This window comes from Pelecanus crispus, chromosome 12 (genome assembly GCF_030463565.1).
Source record: "Pelecanus crispus isolate bPelCri1 chromosome 12, bPelCri1.pri, whole genome shotgun sequence".
Lineage (NCBI taxonomy): Eukaryota > Metazoa > Chordata > Aves > Pelecaniformes > Pelecanidae > Pelecanus > Pelecanus crispus.
In genome coordinates, this window is record NC_134654.1 from 12,519,167 (window position 1) to 12,537,698 (window position 18,532).

General features: G+C 52.3%; 2 protein-coding genes across 2 annotated transcripts; both read left to right on the forward strand.

The window, feature by feature from the left end:
- The first annotated feature begins 252 nt into the window (after positions 1 to 252).
- Positions 253 to 5,603, forward strand: SBDS (SBDS ribosome maturation factor). Its single transcript, XM_075719679.1, has 5 exons — positions 253 to 381; positions 833 to 962; positions 1,630 to 1,830; positions 2,413 to 2,577; positions 3,172 to 5,603. Exons 1-5 carry the CDS (start codon positions 254 to 256, stop codon positions 3,298 to 3,300), a joined length of 753 nt encoding a protein of 250 aa, XP_075575794.1. The 5' UTR covers position 253; the 3' UTR covers positions 3,301 to 5,603.
- Positions 5,604 to 6,178: 575 nt separating this feature from the next.
- Positions 6,179 to 11,470, forward strand: LOC104031547 (coiled-coil domain-containing protein 183). Its single transcript, XM_009483569.1, has 14 exons — positions 6,179 to 6,245; positions 6,348 to 6,469; positions 6,626 to 6,703; positions 7,454 to 7,621; positions 7,762 to 7,866; positions 8,060 to 8,182; positions 8,569 to 8,697; positions 8,857 to 8,917; positions 9,000 to 9,100; positions 9,378 to 9,538; positions 9,895 to 10,084; positions 10,226 to 10,351; positions 10,602 to 10,698; positions 11,358 to 11,470. The coding sequence occupies exons 1-14, from the start codon at positions 6,179 to 6,181 to the stop codon at positions 11,468 to 11,470; spliced, it is 1,641 nt and encodes a 546-aa protein (XP_009481844.1).
- The last annotated feature ends 7,062 nt before the right edge of the window (positions 11,471 to 18,532 follow it).

Here is an 18,532-nt window from a genome sequence, read left to right on the forward strand (position 1 = left end):
CGCCGGCCCTCGCACTGAACTCCCTCCCTCCACTCCCGGTCCTCACCGGCAGAGCCCCCGCGCCTCAGGCCATGTGCCGCCTCCCGCCCCTTCCGGCCGCCCCCCGCTGACTCCCCCCGTTTCCCTCCGGACGGCTTTTCCTGGAGCGACGGGGGGCGGGGAAGGGGTAGCGGCGGCCAATCGACCGGCAGCGGTGCGGCCCCGCCCCCCGGCCCCGCGCGCGCCCGCCGGTGGCGCTGGAACGGTCGCCGCCATGTCCATCTTCACCCCCACCAACCAGATCCGCCTCACCAACGTGGCCGTGGTGCGGGCGCGGCGCGGCGGCAAGCGCTTCGAGATAGCCTGCTACCGCAACAAGGTCATGGGATGGCGCAGCGGAGCGTGAGTGACGGACCGCCACCACTGGGTCCTGGCCGAGGGGGCCGGCTGGTGGGGGGGGCCGTGGGCCCGTGTGGGGCCCCGCTGGGGTGGTGGGGGAGGCCCGTGTGGGGACCTGGCTGTGGCGGGGGGGAGGCCTGCGTGGGGCCAGGCAGTGGAGCCCGGGGAGGGGGAGGCCTGCGTGGGGCCCAGCTGTGGAGCCGGGGAGCTCGCCTGGGGCCTAGCGGTGAAGCCCGGGGGGACGGTGGGCCCCGTGTGGAGCCGGGAAGGGGGAGCGTCCCGGGGCGTTGTGCGGTGCCTCTGCCCCTCCCTGGGGAGTGACATTAGCGCAATAGAAGTTCCCAAGCGCCCCTGATTCAGATCTTAGCAGCAGAACTTGTTTCTCCTTGCTAAAATCTCTTGCGCTCTTACGTTGCTGACTTCATGAGTTTTCTAACCCTGCCTTCATCTCTAGGGAGAAGGATCTCGACGAGGTCCTGCAGACGCATACAGTGTTTGTCAATGTTTCCAAAGGCCAGGTGGCAAAGAAGGAAGATCTGGTTCAAGCATTTGGGACGGATGACCAAACAGAAATCTGTAAGATGGTAGGTTTCAACCACTTTGCTTTGTAAAAGCTTGGAGAAGACTTTCCAACTGTTTTACGTAAGGGTCACACAGACATAGTAGGTTGGTTTGTTACTGGAAGGTTTTCATAGAATGCAGTGCTGCTATAGATGAAAGGGTTGGTTGTTTGTTAAGAAATGGGTAGAAAGCAGTGGTAATTCATGTTGATTAGTCTTAAATTTTATATGTGCATCTGGCTGGAAAGAGTTCTGAGTGTTCTTTATAACATGCAACTTCTGTACACTGATGTTTATGGACAGAGAAAAAAGGTTAACCAGCACTGAAGAGTTTCTCACCTAAGATATATTATTAAGTATGCAGGGAAGGGAAAGGAACAGTTGCTTACTTTGGACAGTTCAATTAAGTGTTAAGAGCGGATTTAATTGCTTAGTCCTTCTTGGTAGGATGTGAACTGTGGACTTGTTGTGGGTGATGAGTGTTTCAGTGGTGGTTTTTTTCTCTGAAATCTTTCCAGTGTTGTCTGTTGTAATGATGAACATTATTAATATGATTATTCTTTTTCTGCGCTTCACATCTAACCAAACCATCCAAGCAATTGTTAAATTTAACACAGTTGCTAGGGTTTTCAGCCTTTAGTCAAATTTGTGACATTTATTAACTGATTTTTTTTTATTATTTACTGTCCAGATTCTATCAAAAGGGGAGCTGCAGGTATCAGACAAAGAGCGACACACACAGCTGGAGCAGATGTTTAGAGACATTGCAACTATTGTGGCTGACAAATGTGTGAATCCTGAAACAAAGAGGCCATACACAGTAATCCTTATAGAAAGAGCCATGAAGGATATTCACTACTCCGTCAAACCACACAAGAGCACGAAGCAGCAGGTTAGTTTTGTCGCAAAATCAGCTTCTGCTCAGAGGTGTTGTCGTCAAGTATAACTTCTCTGTTAGCAGTCGCAGAGGGATCAACCAAGCCCTGTGGTCTAAAGCCTGCAGAATGATTACTCAGCCAGCTGGCAGTTGAATGCTCGATACAAGCATCCTCTGAAACTCGTGCAGTTTGTTTTCTAACAAATCAGGGAAGGGAGAAAGAAAGAAACTAATTAAAGCAGCAACAGTGATATGCCTGGAACAGAAATAAAAATTTTATTGTTTATTTTAATTGAGGTAGTAAATCAGGCTTTGCATCTGAGCCATATGGGTTTCTGTTGTTCTGCAGTATAACTGCTGTTTAACTTTATTTCAGACAGGTTTTTTTAGTATTTGAAGTGATCACAAACAGAAAGAACTCTGCCTTTTCTTGTTAATCTATCAAAATAGCATAACAGCAAACTATCTGCAGCAGAGTGGCAGTGGTCAGTACTGAGAAATGTGTCCAAAGCTATTGCAAAGGATTTGAGGTTTTGATCTGTGCAGTGTTTTTTTAAGCAGGTGTGTAAATGCTCTTTCTTCTTAATGTCTTTACAGGCGCTGGAAGTGATCAGACAGTTAAAGGAGACCATGCAAATTGAACGTGCTCACATGAGGCTGCGATTTATTCTTCCAGCAAAGGAGGGGAAGAAACTGAAAGAGAAGCTCAAGCCGCTGATTAAAGTTATTGAGAATGAAGACTTCCATGAACAGTTGGAAATTGTAAGCAATAAAGCAGTTCTTGGGTTTCATACTTGATTTGACTACACCTGTACGGTTTACTAGAAGATGAATTAATACATGGAAGTTGTTTAGGTAAACTGCAAGTAGTTTTTAATGTCACACAATCCTGGTGATGAAAGCTGGGAAGTAGCCTTTATTATGCAGAGATTGCTGCTTCAAGCTGAGGAGAAGCACAGTGTAATTCCTCTTAGCAGTGATTATCCTACAACACTGAGAAGTTTCTCTGCATGTATGGAATGTTACTCTTATTTATTTGGTGGGTCAGGCCTGTATTTTGACAGTGGTTAATTAGTTGTTTAAAAAATAGCCTGTGGTAAAGCAAAATCTGGTATTAGTAAAAATCTTTCTGAGAACAGATTAGAATCTAGCAATCCCAACTGTCAAAAGACATCCAGCATGGGTAAATGGAACTGCAGAACTTCTGTGGAAAGATAACTTGATAGAAATTGCTTATCAACTCTGCAAAGTAACTAAACAATATTTTTTTTTAGTGAAAATGAATGTTAGACCTTGAAAAGGGACTGATGAAAGTCAAATATTGTTGCTTGACTGATGAAATGTGAAATATTTCAGGTGTGCCTTATTGACCCAGGCTGCTTCAGGGAGATTGATGAGCTGATCCGGAGTGAGACAAAAGGGAAAGGGACGCTGGAAGTGCTCAGTCTGAAAGATGTGGAGGAAGGAGATGAAAAGCTTGAATAATGAAAACCGTCCTGGAGCAGTTCTACTTTAACAACATCCTATGAAATGACTGGCATTAGCCACTCCCTTCTGTTAGGCCTTCATGTTTTTTCCAATCTCTTGCTGCCAAATACTTTCTGACACTAATCCTTTGGGATTTTTCCATGCAGTGTGGTGGTTTGGGTTTTTTTTATCATTTTACACTTGCTTGGTTTACAAATGGGTTTGCCTGTAGGAACATTTTGTGTCAGAGTTGCACTAATGAGGATTGAGTTAAGACTTGATATGGAAGTTACTCTAGCTTTGGTTTACTTTAAGAGTTGCTATTGAAGAGTGTTTGATTGATACAGTGCCAGTCATTTTTACTTTGTCAGTGTGAAGTGGAAGATTGCATATGTCACTGAGGGGTGGGTTTTGTATTTGAGGAGAGGAACCTTAAGAAAAGGGAGCTGCATTTTCACTTCTAAACAGGTGCGAAGTGTGGATCATGTCTAAAACAATCTCTTGGCAGCGTGAAAACTGACTTAGACTTCCATAATTGGCTGCTTGATAATTAGAGTACTTTAAAGGACCATTCTTAAAGATTTCCTTCACTGGATATAACAGTACTTGCTGACTTAGAAAAAATGTTCTCCAAATAACTTATTCATAAAATATATTTAGGTACATTAATAAAAGTGAATTATCATCTATTTATATATTATAGATACATAAAGAAATAAAATAATTATTTTTGTTAATAGTATAGGAGGTAGCTCTGGCTGTGGTGATGCTTTTTGTAGGCTGAAGGCATAGCCTGCATTTTGGAGCTGTTCTCATTCATGTGATAAAATGAATCTCGAACAGGCAGTGGTGGCCTCTGGCCATTGAGCTAGACAGGTCTTTGTTGAGCCGTAATTCCCTAGCGGTAACTGTATGTGCTGCTTTTAGTGTGATAGAGAACAATTCTGGCAGCTGTCCTTTATCCTCTGTCTTTTTATGCTGCTTTCTAATACATGCACAGAATTTCCAGCCAGCTCCTGAGGCACAGTTATATAGTTCTTGATAATTCTGTTAAATCTTGTTTCAGCTGTATTAAACAAATGCTTTTAAGTTGAACTTGTGTATTTCAAAGAAGACAAGAAGAGATGGCAACTGGAGAAGGAGATACTAAAAATACAAACCACCAGGCAAAGTATATATCCTTGGATGACTAAAAGCTAAACCAGCAGGAATTTAAGGAGCCTTTAGTATTACGTGCCTGTTCCCATGCTGATAGTGTGCAGCAAGTCAGGAGCTGCAGGCTAGCCAATGACTAGATCTCTCTCCCACATGAGCATGTGTTGTGTTCATTGTTTGCTGTTTACTTTTAGAGCGCATGACTGCCCATTATATGACAATTAAACAGAGCTCTGGTTTGTACTCTTGACATGACCTTTTCCTTTCTACCATTAGCACGTTGTGAATTTTCTAGAATTTAAGCAGAGAGTTGAAGTCAACTGCAGGAGGAGAGGTTTGACATGTCAGGTGTAGAGGGCCTGCGGGACTGGATCTTTAGTCAAAGGCTTCCTCTTTGAGGCTGATTTCTGCAGCGGTCTATTGACATGAGCTTGTGCAAGGTTGCGTTAAATTTCTTTAGTAGTATTTTGGAAGGACTTGCCACTATAGAGTGAGTTTTGCTGAGGGCCAGTGAAACAGAAATTCTTGAACCATTTTATCCATTTTTAAATGCTTTCTCTTGCCCCCAGGGTAACCTTCCATGGTGTTTAAGTGCTGCCTAGGAAAGTTTAGTGGCATAATTGCTGTATTTGCCATGTGGACACAGACTAAATAGAGATCTCTACATGCATGGACAGATTCCTCATGTGTGCAAGCCCTTAACTGCTTGTCTTTCAGATGGCCATCTCTTCATGCATACTTTGTGACACACTGAAGATGATAATGTTGATATTTAGCTTGTCACTGGCAATTAACACTGACCTGCAATTCATAAATCTGCAAATGAGACACTGAGTAAAAGCCTCAGATGACATTGTGTTGGTAAATACTTGAATTCACAATCGTGTAATTTCTTCATTTTCTATGTTCAACACCTAGAGCACAATAGGATGGCTGCAGGTTAAAGATTCTGAGTTTCAGAAACTTAATCTAAGCTGATTTACAAGCGTGGTGATAGGAAGGCAATTTCCATATAAAGTCTTTCTGCAAATCAAACGTTAAGGATTTTCTCTAGTAGAGGGAGCTTGATTTTATTTGTCAACTAATGTACATGCTTGCATTTCTTGTCATATTTGTAGTTCAGCAAGAATGTATGGTAAGCATCAAAATAAATATCAGCGTTGGTAGCTGGTTTGTTCTTGCCCGTTTCAGTAGGAGTGTAACTTGCTGCACAATCTTTTCCCGACTAATTAACTGAAATTTCTGAAGGTATGTATCTAGGTAGTAATAGACTCCTCTTGCCATTTGAAATAAGCTGGCAGCTTCCAGGAGAGTGCTCATAGTGTGTTTGGGTATACGTGTACACATATTTTCCCTGAAATTGTCCTTGCCCTGTTTCCAGTGCTGCTTGGAGGGCCCAGCTGGGCTGGTTGCAACTGCCATAGCAGCCTCAGTGATAGGAAACAGAGCTGGGATCCCTGCTGCCTGTCCTGCCTTTGGCTACCTCAGAGAGCTCAGTAATTGCTTATTAATTAATCTGTTGCCTGTGGAAGCAGAGAGGAAGGGGCTGTGGGCGGCGATGGCTGAGCAGGAGGTGTACGGCGTGTGGCAGTTGGAGGTGCCATGACGACAGTTCCGCAGGCGCAGGCAGGTCAGCTCCGTCCCTGCTCACTGCCCGGTGACGACTCCACCGAGCAGTGGAGCCGTGATGGCTGCCACACATGCAGGAGGGCTGGAGGGCCAAGGCAGGACTGCCAGCACCATGCAGGGCCAGAAGGCAAACCTCAGTCAGCGCGTCCAGGAGCTGCGCACCATCATGACCTTGCAAGGTGCTGCCCCTTCAGCTTTGTGGGGATGGCCTGGGGCAGGCGGGGGCCTCTTGGTTGCCCCATCATTCTGCATGGTACCAACAGTGACTTAATGTCCTCTAGAGCAAGGGAGGAAGTTTTTCACGCAGTCACGTGAGGAAAAGCTCAGTCAGAACAGAGAGCTGCTCCCCCAGCTGCGTGAGGTGGTGCAGGAGGACATCCATTCCCTGGGCATTGTCCAGAAGGTACCAGCAGGTCCCATCTGCTGTACACCCGCCTGTGCTGGTCCTGCCGAGCCAGCTCCTCCAGCGGTCCTCTCCAGGAGCTGGCAGTGCAGGGCAGCAATAAGATGTGACCATCCTCTGGCAGTGATGGTCTCTCTGCCCCTCTCCTGCCCACAGTGCAACAAGCTCACCGTCTCGGAGGCTTGCGGAGCGCAGAAGAACTTGGGCATCGCTTTGGCCAGGAAGACGGTGGAGGTAACGGCAGGGTCCAGTGCACACAGGCTGCTTGCAGGGGGCTGGGGCTCCAGGGATGCTCGGAAGAACAGGGTGCACAGTGGAGGGACCTGGCGCTGGCACAAGGACAGCCCCAGAGGGCTGGTGCAGTGAAACACAGGGTTTTCACTGGCGGTCCCATGGGTCCATTTCCACCTTGGGACCCATCCATGCAGATCCTTCTTTAGCTCCCTGAGCAGATCCTTTGCCCCAGCAGAGCTCCTGGGCATCCCACCTCACATGTCCCCGGGTCTGCCCAGGTTCCTGTGGGGTCCAGCTGCATCCCTCAGAGAGAGATGCTGTCTCTGCCCTTCACTGCCAGTCCCAAGGTTATGACCCGGTTACAAGTCTGTGGAGATAGAGGCACTGGCCCAGCTGTCTTTGCCCAGGGCCTCTTGCAGGGACAGAGCAGTGCTACTGCTCTCCACTACCATCCGCATCTGGGGCACAGATCGATTTTATTGACACCCAGCCTCGGGTCTGCATTACACAGAGTCCCTAATCCCGATCTGCCACTGCTGTCAGCAGATGTTGATGCCCACCTCTGCCTTACCCCAACCAGCCCCCCAGAGCAAAGCTCTCCCAGACTCTGTCCTGCTCCAATGTCCTGGGGCAACGCCTTGGTGGCCCTGGCTCTGCTTTGGGGGAGGTTTTCCAGGAAGGACCCTCTTCTCCCCCGGGTGCCCAGTGAGCCCTGCCTCCAGCCTGGTGAACTCTCAAGTGCCCATCCAGGTGGCCCAGGAGAAGCTCCTGGCCGACATCTTTGACCGGGTGAACACGTGCAACATGCTGCTGTACCAGATGAGGCAGCGGAGGCAAGCGCAAGATGAGCTGCAGAGGCGGCTGCAGCTGTTGCAGGATGCTGAGATGTATGACAAGCAGCACCAGGCACAGGTGCAGGTACCCAGAACACTTTCTGGGGGTGGCAGCACCTGCGGGGGGGCTTTAATCCAACCCCCATCCCTGCATTCCCAGGGTGGGTGCTGAGCTTGGCATGCGGGCTTGCCACGTGTCCCCCCCCCCTCTGACCTCTGCCCCAGGTGATTCGCCAGCTGCAGAACAACATTGAGAAGATGCTCACAAAAGTCCACACTGGACAGAAGGTGACTGCCCTGTACCTGGCAATGCAGGATGTCCTGAGGAAGGTGAGCTCCTCCTCACTGCACCATCATCCCACCCTCTCCCCCTGCAAAGGCAATGAGATGCCCCAGGGGTTGTGCTGGTGGAACGCCTTCCTGGCTTGGCAAGGTCCTCCTACTCCCCTCCATCCCCTGTCACAGCGTGCAGGGGACCCCTGGGGGTTGGTGGGGTGACACGCTGTGGCTCCTTGTGTCCCAGGAGCTGGCCCACCTGCCTCTGCACCTAGACCTCCTGTGTGGGATGGCCAAGCTGTACCATGGGGAGCTGAAAGACATGGAGCTCATGGCCTTGGATGCCCTCAAAGCTGCTGATGTAACCAAGGTGAGATGGTCCAGGGTACCTTGGGGCCCTCTCTCATCCTCCAGAGCCCACAGACAGCACCACATGCCTGGGCTGGTGAGCCTTCCTGCAACAAAGAGCAAAAGAGACTGAGCTGGGCTTGCTCACAGCATCCGAATGCCTCCATAGCTCCTCCTACATCTTGCTCTTGGGCCAGGCTGCCCTGGGGCTGGGGACAGCCTGCCAGAAACACAAGCCATGGTGAGGGCAGCATGCTGCATCCTCCAGCCCTCCTTGCCCAGTTTTCTTCCCAGCCTGTTTACACAGGGGGGGTCATTTTTAACACTGGCCATCCCAGAAGCTCAGCTGGCTCACAAAGGTCCATTCTAGCTTTGGCAGCCACTTCTCCCTTCTCTGATATGCTCCAGGAGGACATGGCCAAGATGGAAACCCAGTTCCTTGCGGAGAGAGAGCTCAGGTACCAGTCCCTGGCCACCCAGAAGATGCACATTGACAGACTCTGGCTCAAGGAAGCAAGTGAAAAGCATCTGAGAGCGGTGAGCTGGGGGGACGCGGTTCAGGGGGGACGCGGTTCAGGCAGGGCTGTGGGCAGATGGCAGGCATCAGTGCCGAGCCCCCCATGGGTCAGGGGGGTTGCAGGACCAGCTCTCCCAGGGTGCCAACAGCTCTGGGGGTGACAATGAACGTCCTTGCAGCAAGCCAGGTATGAGCTCACCGTGGACTTCCCGACCCTGCACCCGGAGGAACTGCTGGGGGGTGAGTGCCTGGTGGGGTGCAGGGAGGTGCGACACGGGCACAGCCACAGGCATCCTTCCCTGCTCCTTCCCTCCCACCCCAGACACCAACCTGGAAGCCACCAAGTCCCAGATGGAGCATGAGGCCTGGGTGACCGAGAAGATGGAGAAGGCCAAGGCTGCGGTGCAGTGCTCCCGCCTCTGGGTAATGTAAAAACCCATCTCCGGTAAAACCTGGGGCTGCTTGAGCCCTGGGGAGCTGAGACCCCTCTGCTTGCCTTGTTTCATTGCGGGGTTAACTGCTCTCCTCTGCCCCTGGAGCCCTGCAAAGCCCATCTTGTGCGGGCAGGGATGGAACTGCTTTACTCCATGACATGAGCTTGCAGCGGTCTGTGGTGCAGAAACCTTCCCGAGGCCACAGCCCGGATCCTGTACCCTGCAGGAGCCCCATGGGCTGAGTCTTCATGCTCTCCCCCGGCCAGGACATCCCCGGCAGGCTCCTGGCACAGCAGAAGACCTCAGTGGACCTGGATCAGTATGTCAAGGAGTGCAAGGAGAAGAAGCAGGCACTGAAGGGGATACTGAAGGAGCTGGAGCTGAAGCAGGCTGAGCTGAAGTTTCACCAGCCCCACAACACAACCAGGTGCTGCTGGCCTCAGGACAGTTGCGCCAACTGGGCCACAACCCTTGGCACAGGACATGTGCATCACGAGTGTCCCAACAGGGCCCCTCTTTCTCTGTCCTGCTGCAGCCGCCCACCCCTCCTACACTGGGAGGTTTCCTCAGCAGGGTGCTCCCCTAACTCTGGTCCTGGCAGAGGACCCAAAGCTCCTGCTGTGGCAGCAGGAGGACCCTTGCTCCTTGCCTGGTGTGGGAAGTAGTACCAGCAGCATGGATTTGGGTTGCAGGCAGCATCTCTGCTCTGCAGTTTGCGGCAGGGGGGACACAACCTGAGCAGCTTTTGCAACAGATTTGGGGTGTCTCTGCACCCCTATGCAGTTGTATGGATGTGAATGTCATTGACTCCAGGATGCTGGAGGAGGAGCTGAGGATGAACCTGCAGGGGGAAGAGGTTCGGCTGGAGCAGATGCGAGCCCAGATGCTGAGGAACCAGGAGCTCCTGCTCAAGTTTGAAAATGGCATCGACAACCTCTTCATCCATCTGCATGGTATCACCATGCCTGGCCAGGTACCCACGTGGCGCTGGGGTGAGCATGGCCCTGGACGGTGCTTGATGGTGCAACAGCACAGTGCAGTAACGCTTGGTGCAGCCACCATCACCCAAAGTGGCTCATTTTCCCCACCAAGGTTGTTCTCTCCCTGACTCCAGGATGATTCTGTCAAGGCCAGGGGGGTGGAGGAGAAGCTCCAACACTGTGAGCAGAAGCTGCAGTACCTGCTGCAGCAGGTGGCCAACCTGCCCCCCGACAGGCACAGCCCTGACGAGGACAACGAGGTGTGTGTGGGCTCTATCCCTGCTGTGGTCTTTGGGGACCCACACAGGGCTCTCCCAGATGGCCCATCCCAAGCCATCCTCCCAGCTGGGAGGATGGAGGTGGCCCCAGGGAAGAGCCATGGAGCAGTTCAGCTCCAGGTGACACTGGGCAATGCAGGGTGTTCCCCGCAGGGGGACATCGAGGTGGGTCACCCCTTGGGTTGTAACACCCACCTCCCCTTCAGCAGTTAACCCAGGGTGTCTTTCACAGACTTTTGTGAAGGTCAGAAGTTTTCTGGAGAAAACAACCACGAATGATCCACAGAACCTGAAGATTTCCTTGGAGGACATAGGCAGTAGGGTCCAAGGTAGCAGAGCACAGCAGGGACTCATCCCACAGCGACTGTCCCAGCCCCTGCCCACTGGGATTTCTGGGCATCCTTGCCTGTCTCCCACTATCCCAGCAGACTCCAACTCATGAGTTACCTCCAGACCTTGGGGCTGACCTTGGCTGTCTCCAAGGCTTTGAACATAGATGGTGGTTTTAGGTAGGGATGTGGGAGGACGAAGGCAGCCCATGGGGCAGTGAGCCTGCTCATGACAGCAGGGACAAGGAGAGATGCTGTGGGGCAAGAAGGGAGACCCTCATCTTCAAAAACACCTGGTTGTGAAGAATAACCAGTGCCTGGCTCTGCCTGTGGCCTCCTCCTATTGGATGCTCTTGGAGGAGGCAATGAGCTTTTGCAGCTTACCACCTTTTTTTAACAAAGTGGGAGCTGTACCCACCACCCCGTAGCTCCAGGCCTTCACAGGAAGCCCCAGCAGTGTTGGGGATGGGCCACAGCAGTGATATCACCAGGTCCTGCAGGTCACCCTGGGATGCTGGGGTGGAAGAGCCAGTCAGCAGTCCGACTCGGGAGAGCCCTCATGCCACTAGCCCTCCAAAACCTGTCAGCTCTCCCTGGGGACACGGGCACAGCGGAGGTGGCCCTGCAGACCCTCCCCAGCCTGCTCCTCTCTCCACCAGACCCGTTTGATTTTGCTGACAAAGACCATGGCCTTGTCCTCACCCGGGAAGACATCAAGAAGCAGGGGCTGCAGCTGATTGAAAGCAAGAAGAAAAGTGGCAAGAAGAAGTAGCGGTTGCTCCATAAGAGCTTTGGATGCCCCAGACCACCCATTATGCTTTGAATGCCTCAGACTGCCTGTTGTGCTTTGGATGCCCCAGACCACCCCTTGTACCCTTTTTTCCATCAGGTTTAATAGAGCACATCTTTTTCATTCCTCCCAAGCCTGTGGTAAAGCTGGAACAGGCGGTCCTATGTCACTTCTGTCACCCAGAATGCATGGGGGTCAAACCCTGAGGGGTGCTGAGCTGGGTTTGGACATGGGCCCATCCCCCTGCCCCTCATCTGGCTGCGCTCCCCACAGAGGTGGAGATCAGCTGGGGTGGGGACAGCTTTCCCGGACAGAGCAAAGCTGGGGGCAGGCTTGCTTTCTTCCCCTTGGTCCTGTGGGCCCAACACCTTCCTGGGACCTCTGCCCCCTCCCATGACAGCTTTGTGACCCCAATGGGCTGGCATCTGTCTGAGGCAGCTGTGGGGAAACGTGGGACAGGGGCTGAGACCTGTACGGGTATCAGACCTCAGGGTGGGTGTCTTCGTGTCCGTGCGTGGGAGCAGAAGGACAGACCCTGCCTTGGAAAGGGAGAGCCAAATTTGAGATGAAGACCCTAGCCTGGGGCTGTCTGACCTGTCTGTGGACCCTTCATGCCTCTTCCCTCCCCTGGTCCCTGCACACATGTCATGCAGCTCCTACTCATAACCCTAAACTCAGAGCAAACATCAGGCATTACCTTTGGGCTGCAGGGAGGTGCCTGGAGGTAAGGTCTAATACAACATGACGTAGCAGAGCATGTACACCAAGTCTTTGGCTCCAGGATGGGATCCCCAGCCCTGCTGATGGGTCACAGACACCCAACTGTGGAGGCCATGTGCCTCTACAAAGGCACTCATAAAACAGTGCTGCAAATAGATGGTGCTGTTTCCCCAAGTACAGCCAACACTGAGGGCTTCTGCCAGGGACCTGTAGTCCTAGCTGGAGACCCAGGAGAGTGGCACCTCGCCCACCTCAGCAGGGGGACATCAGCATTAGACCAAGCTTTCACTGTGATTTCTACTTGGTCACTGTACTTGATGCTGACATCACTTCTGACATCATGATTGGAGGGAAGGAATGGCTGTTTCTTCCAAGCCTCTCAGCAGACTTGTAGGTCACACCAAATGTTCTTGGTGGGTTTTGTGTGACTACAGGTATAGGGATTATGTTGCCAAAATACAGCACAACTTGTGTTTTTTAAAGGAAGCTCCAGAAATAGGGTAACATGCCAGTGAACCCATCTAATGGAGCTTCCCGGAATCAATAGCCATATAGGCAGGCTCTTCTGCAGTTAAAGACCACACTATAACTAAACCCATTCATCTCCTGCCCCTGTCCCATTCCCACGTGCCCACCACAGCCAGGGTGTGTGTGCTGGGGTTTGGTTCAGGGAGTCCTCTGCTGTGAGGAGATGCCCAGCCATGGCAGCAGAAATCTGAAAATAGTCTGCAAACCAGGGGGCCAAGCAGACAGCATGGGTGGATAGAGCTGGACCACCCTGACACTGTCCATGCTCAACACACTCAGGGTTTGAAGAAACTTATCCAGGCCACGTTGGGTAGGCTATGCTCAAATAGGTGTCATTAAGAAACAGAATACCTGCACACCACCACCCTTCCTGCTGACTTGACATCTCTGCTGTTGGTGTAGAGAGCCACCACGCTGATATTGGGATTGGTGCACCCCAGACTTTTGGTGCCCACCTGGCACCCTGGGGCAACACAGTTGCAGGGATGGCAGTATTGACCAGAAATCACAGATAATCTGCCCATCCATGGGCTTTTGTACAAACCATCCATGCCTTCTCTCTTTCAAGGCTGTCTACAGCTGCTGCCAAAACAGTTTTGACTACAACAAGGCTGTAGGAGCCAGCATGAAAGCTGGTGTTTCCCTTTACAAGGTCTGGTACAGCAGAACTGTGGAGCATCAATTTTTGTCTCAATTGGCTTAGAAGCAGCAGCTCCAGGACATGTCTATTAGACAAAACCACTGAATAAATATGAATGGTTTGAATCCAGTTGATAAAACAAAAGAAAGACTCTAGCTTTATACACCTAGCTATGTGGGGAATGGTTTCCTCTTGTGATGTCCTCAGGACTTTCTGAAAGGCTTCCCTTCCTCTCTTGGTGATGCAGAAATGAGCATACACCCCAAGGGTGCTGCAAGGAGAAGCAAAGGTTTTCATCTCTCCTCTTACCAAGAATGCTGGCTTGAACAGAGGTGAGCCCACAAACATTTGCCAAAGTCTCAGGTAGCCAAAAAACCTCCTTCTCAGCAGTGACATCACCACATCTAAGATCCAACATCTGTTGGTCAGGGATTAAGAAGGTCCCAGTTCCAGGTATTCTGATAGCCTGAAGGCCAAGGAGAAGAGAAGGAGCAAATAATAAGTGTTTTGTGGCTCGTAGAAATGAAGGATGACTTTTTAGAGCATGGTGGTGGTGCTTTGTCCCTTTTGCCTTGTCCTTATGTACGGAGGAGAAGAAACACTGGAAAGCTTTGGGGAAGACCTCCATATGCTGAGGTGTTTCCTCTCCTTCCTCTTCAGCCTCTAAAAGGTATTTGGTGAAGAGCAGAGCCAATATCCCTCAGCTAGACTGGGGGTTCCCATCATTTGGGATAAACCCTGAAAAACGCTTCAAGCTCTTGGTCTGGTCTTTCCACTCCGGCTGTGGGGAACAGAGAAGCTACAAAACGTGTTGAAGACCTCTCTGCTAGAACTGGATGGAGAATCTGGTCTGTGGCCCATTTGCCATCTGCAAGGTAATTCTGGGATGTTTTATCTGCCTTTAAAGGATGGGAAGAGCAACAGCATGCAGTAGCATAGGGGTTTCAGGTCTACTGAAATCATCAAGTCACGAGCGGAGGATAAAAAGGCTACCTGCTTCATCATGAGCATTCGCTGAATGCATTCGGACACAGCATCCCAAATTCTCATCACATCTGCAAGGCAAGGGGAAGGCATGTCATCCCCGTAGCCAGCAGCTCACAGCCACGCAGTGTGCTCCCGGCTGGGTGGACAGCACTGGGTGCAATCAGACTGGTTGCTGCTGCCTTACCTAGACCCAGGAGAAGTGACAGTGGAAATGGATGTGACAAGTGGTGAAGAGGTACGAGAGAGTGGGAAGAAACCAGAGGCAGTGTCTTGGTTTCTGGATAAAAAAAAAAAAAAAACCCAAAACCACAAAACAACAACCATTGGTGCCCCAGGAAGGCAGCAGCAGTGTTAGGAGCAGCACCTCCTGCCAAAGTGACCCCTGAGCCATACGGGACCTCCCTGCCTGGGGCAACCTGCTTGCAACAGGCAGGGGAGCTGCATGGGGCATCATAGGGCACTGCCCCACCCCATAGAGACGGTGGGACAGGAGAGCCATGCGGGGGAGTCCCCAGGCTGGGGGTCACCCCATGCACACATCCCCAAATGCTGGAAGAAGAGGTGGGGCTGCAAGGGGCTCTCCAATATGGGGAAATATAATGAATAACATAAGGAATAAATGGATAAATACAGGGAATGGAAGGAAGGGCTGGTGCCAATTGGGGGTTTCATTAGATGGCAGGCGTGGGGTGGCACAGCCCAGGGAAGGAGGGGAGGGATTTCCTTTTCTGCCCTGAGAAACGCTTATTTCCTTCCACCACAATTACTGCCAAATGCTCGACGGGAGCTCCAGCACAGATGCCTGCAGCCAGTGCCGGTGAGAAACCTAAAATAGGATATCGGAGGCTTTGCATCAGAGTGTTTGCTGCACGGAAATATCTCTGCCCTGGGAAGGCTGGGTTTGAGTGGGTTTGGGGTTTTTTTATTTTTAAAGATGTGATCAAAATCACAGGGAATGAAGTGCAATGAAGGGTAGACACAGGCTGGGACTGTCACCAGAGCCTCAGCACTGAGTTTTATCCTCGGGGGGAAGGGGAAACCAGGCTAAATCAGCCAGTTTGGGGCCAAAACAAGAGGATCTGTTGGCTGTTCTGGGAAGGAAGATGCAGCGTTGGGCTCTGCCTTGGAGTGCTAGGAGCTGCAAGGGTGGGATGCGGGAGGCAGGTTCACGCATCCCAGCCTTTGAGGCAAGAGCTGCTTCCACCCAAGGAAGCACAAACATTTTCCATTTCTATGTTGATGTTAAGAGGGTTAACATTTGTGATGGTGATTTTTTTGCCCCATAAATAGCCTGTATTGGCATCACAATCCAGAGGTGAATTTCAGCATCTTTGTAAAATGAAGGAGGGAGCAAGGTGGGACTGAGGCAGTGCTGGTAAAGGAGGGAAGGACCCCATGGGGGTGGTTTCCTGCCCCAGCTCTGACCCACAGCAAGGGGAGAAGATGCAGCAGGCAGTGGATGGGGCTAGCAGCTCCCCACAAGGCAGCTTTTCTCCATAGCAGAGTTGTTCTAGTCTTCAGACCATTTTGGTGGCCTCCTCTGGACCCACTCTACCAGGTCCATGTCTGTCTTGAGTTGGGGACCACAGAGCTGGATGCAGTGCTCCAGGGGGGGTCTCAGGAGAGCAGAGCAGAGGGGGAACATCCCCTCCCTCAACCTGCTGGCCACACTGCTGGTGATGCAGCCAAAAAGACGCTTGGCTTTCTGGGCTGCAAGCCCACATTGCTGGTTCATGTCCCATTTGTCACCCACCAGTATCCCCCAGTCCTTCTCTGCAGGGATGCTCTCCATCCCTCCCCCAGTCTGTGCTGGTACTGGGGATTGCTCCAACCCAGGTGCAGGACCTTGCACATGGCCTGGTTGAACTTCATGCGGTTCACATAGACCCACTCCTCCAGCCTGTCCAGGTCCCTCTGGATGCCACCCCTTCCCTCCAGCATATCAACAGCACTACTCAGCTTGGTGGAAAATCAAAACTGGTGTGTCTTGGGTGATGCAGAGACCAGAGAAATGCAGAGCCTGGCCTTAGCTCTCTGCCAGGAACACCTGGGGAACCCCTTTGAAATGCTTCAGCCACTTTAGCAGAGAAAAATAATACAACCAGACACTCAACAGACTTTTATCATCCACTCAGTGATAAATGGTGGTGTGGGGATGCTTCAGCTCTCACTCAGGAGCTCAGTGGCTCTGACACCACTCTCTGTTTGGGAGAAATATTGATGGGAAATATTTTGTGCTCTGTGATTCAGAACACAAGGAGGAGAGGAACTGCTGAAACTTCCATGCTAACCTGACCAGCTTGATCTTACTTTGGAAAGGAGGCAGCTGGCGCTCATCCCAGCCCAGCCATGCTACAGGTGACCAGAAGCAGCCAAGGGAGCAGTGGAAAGCAGAGCCCCTTTCTAGGCTCCTTTTCCTTTGAGACTGTGAGGCAAGGGCCCTTCCATGGGGGACAAAGCCTGCCCAAGGTCTTGCTGCCCTTGCAGGCAGCTCTGCCACACAAGGAGAGGAGGAAGGGGCAGAGGGGTCTAGATGGTCCCAGAGGGGCTTGGAGCAGACCAGAACGGGGGGCATGGAAACCCAGGGAGGGTCTTGGAGGTAGCAAGCAGAGGAATCCAGAGAGGATCCAGGCATATATGGGGAGGGGGAAGGGAATTGGAGGGTGCAGGGGGTGTCACACAAGGGGTGTAAGTGAGCATGGCAGGGACCAGAGCAGAGATGAAGGTGCTTGGTGGCGGGTAGAGGTGCTTGAGCACAGGGAGCAGGGGGGGAACCAGATGGGAGCAAAGCCCTGCAGAGGGGAACAGATCTGGGGGGGGGGGGGGGGGGGGGGAGCCAGGGAGAGCCATCGGGCACCCCACCCTGTGCAGGGCTGGATCCATCCAACAGCACTGTGTGGAGGATAGTGGGGTGCAGGGGGGATTGCAGGGAGCAGGGGAGGGTAGCAGGGTGCAGGGGCAGTGTAGTGGCAGGACAGGAAAGCAGGGTACAGGGAGGGGTAACAGGGTGCAGGTGCATGAAGCCCACTGGAAGGCAGGTAGATCCATCCCATCCACACAGCTCATCCATCCCAGCGCCACTCTGCCCACCCCTCTCACCCCTTCACCCTGCCAACTCCTGGTGAAGCCACACTGGGGTAACTGGGCATTGGTACTCGCAGCGGAGGCCCAGCCATGCTGAGTGCCCACGGTGTCTCCCAGCAGGGCTCACCCCACCGTGGGGGGTGCGAGGATGCCTGGGGGCAGCACATGGAGGGCAACTCCATCCCCTGGCTCAGGCTCCTCACTCTGCCCCCCCGGTTCCTGTCACAGCCCCAGCACCAGCAGTGCCCAGGGCCATGGGACCCCAAGGCAGCACATGAGATGGGGACAAGCCAGTAGCGTGCAGGGGGGAACCTCATCCTTGTGTCCCCCCTCATACCCAGAACTGGGTCCCACGGGGCTCTCCCACCCCACCCCAAGCTGGGTGCCCCTGTGGGTGCAGAACAAACCCCCCAATATCCATTTTGAGCCTTTGCCAGGGGAACAGGAGACAGGAGCCAGATGCCACAGGGCTGGCCACCGTCAGCCCCCGTCCTCACCTGCCCGGGGACGTGAGGTGCCCATTGCCTGCGCAGAAGCGACTCGGGGTTGCAGACAAGCTGGGTCAGCCATATTTATTGAGAACGGTTGTGGAGGGATAAAAATATTTCCACTATCTCTATAAGAATTTATAAACCTATACTCTGCTTATCCTTTAATAAATGCCTCTATGACCGTCATGCAAAGGTAGGTACTTCTGTAAGAAAATAGCAAGATTAAAAAAAGGAAAGCACTAATACACCCTGCAAGGCCCTGCCCGTGGGGTCCCTGCCCCCGGGGGCCAAGGGACCCTCCTGCTAGCACAGGGTCATGGGTGGCACATGCCGGACATTGCCCCAGCACCCTGCAGCACCCATCCCAAGCCTTCGTCGGATACAGCCCCCCATCAGCCGAGCCACCTGGATGCAAACCCCTCACCCAGGGGTGAACTGCCCTGGAGGACCCCAACTGGGGTGGCCCTGCCAGGGAGGGGAACGTGTCCCCCTGCCAGCAAGCTCCCAGTGATCCCACTGCTCCCAGTTCTGCCTCCATCCTGCAGCCTCACTATCCCCTTTCATCTTTCCCTATACCCGGGGGGGGAGCAGGGA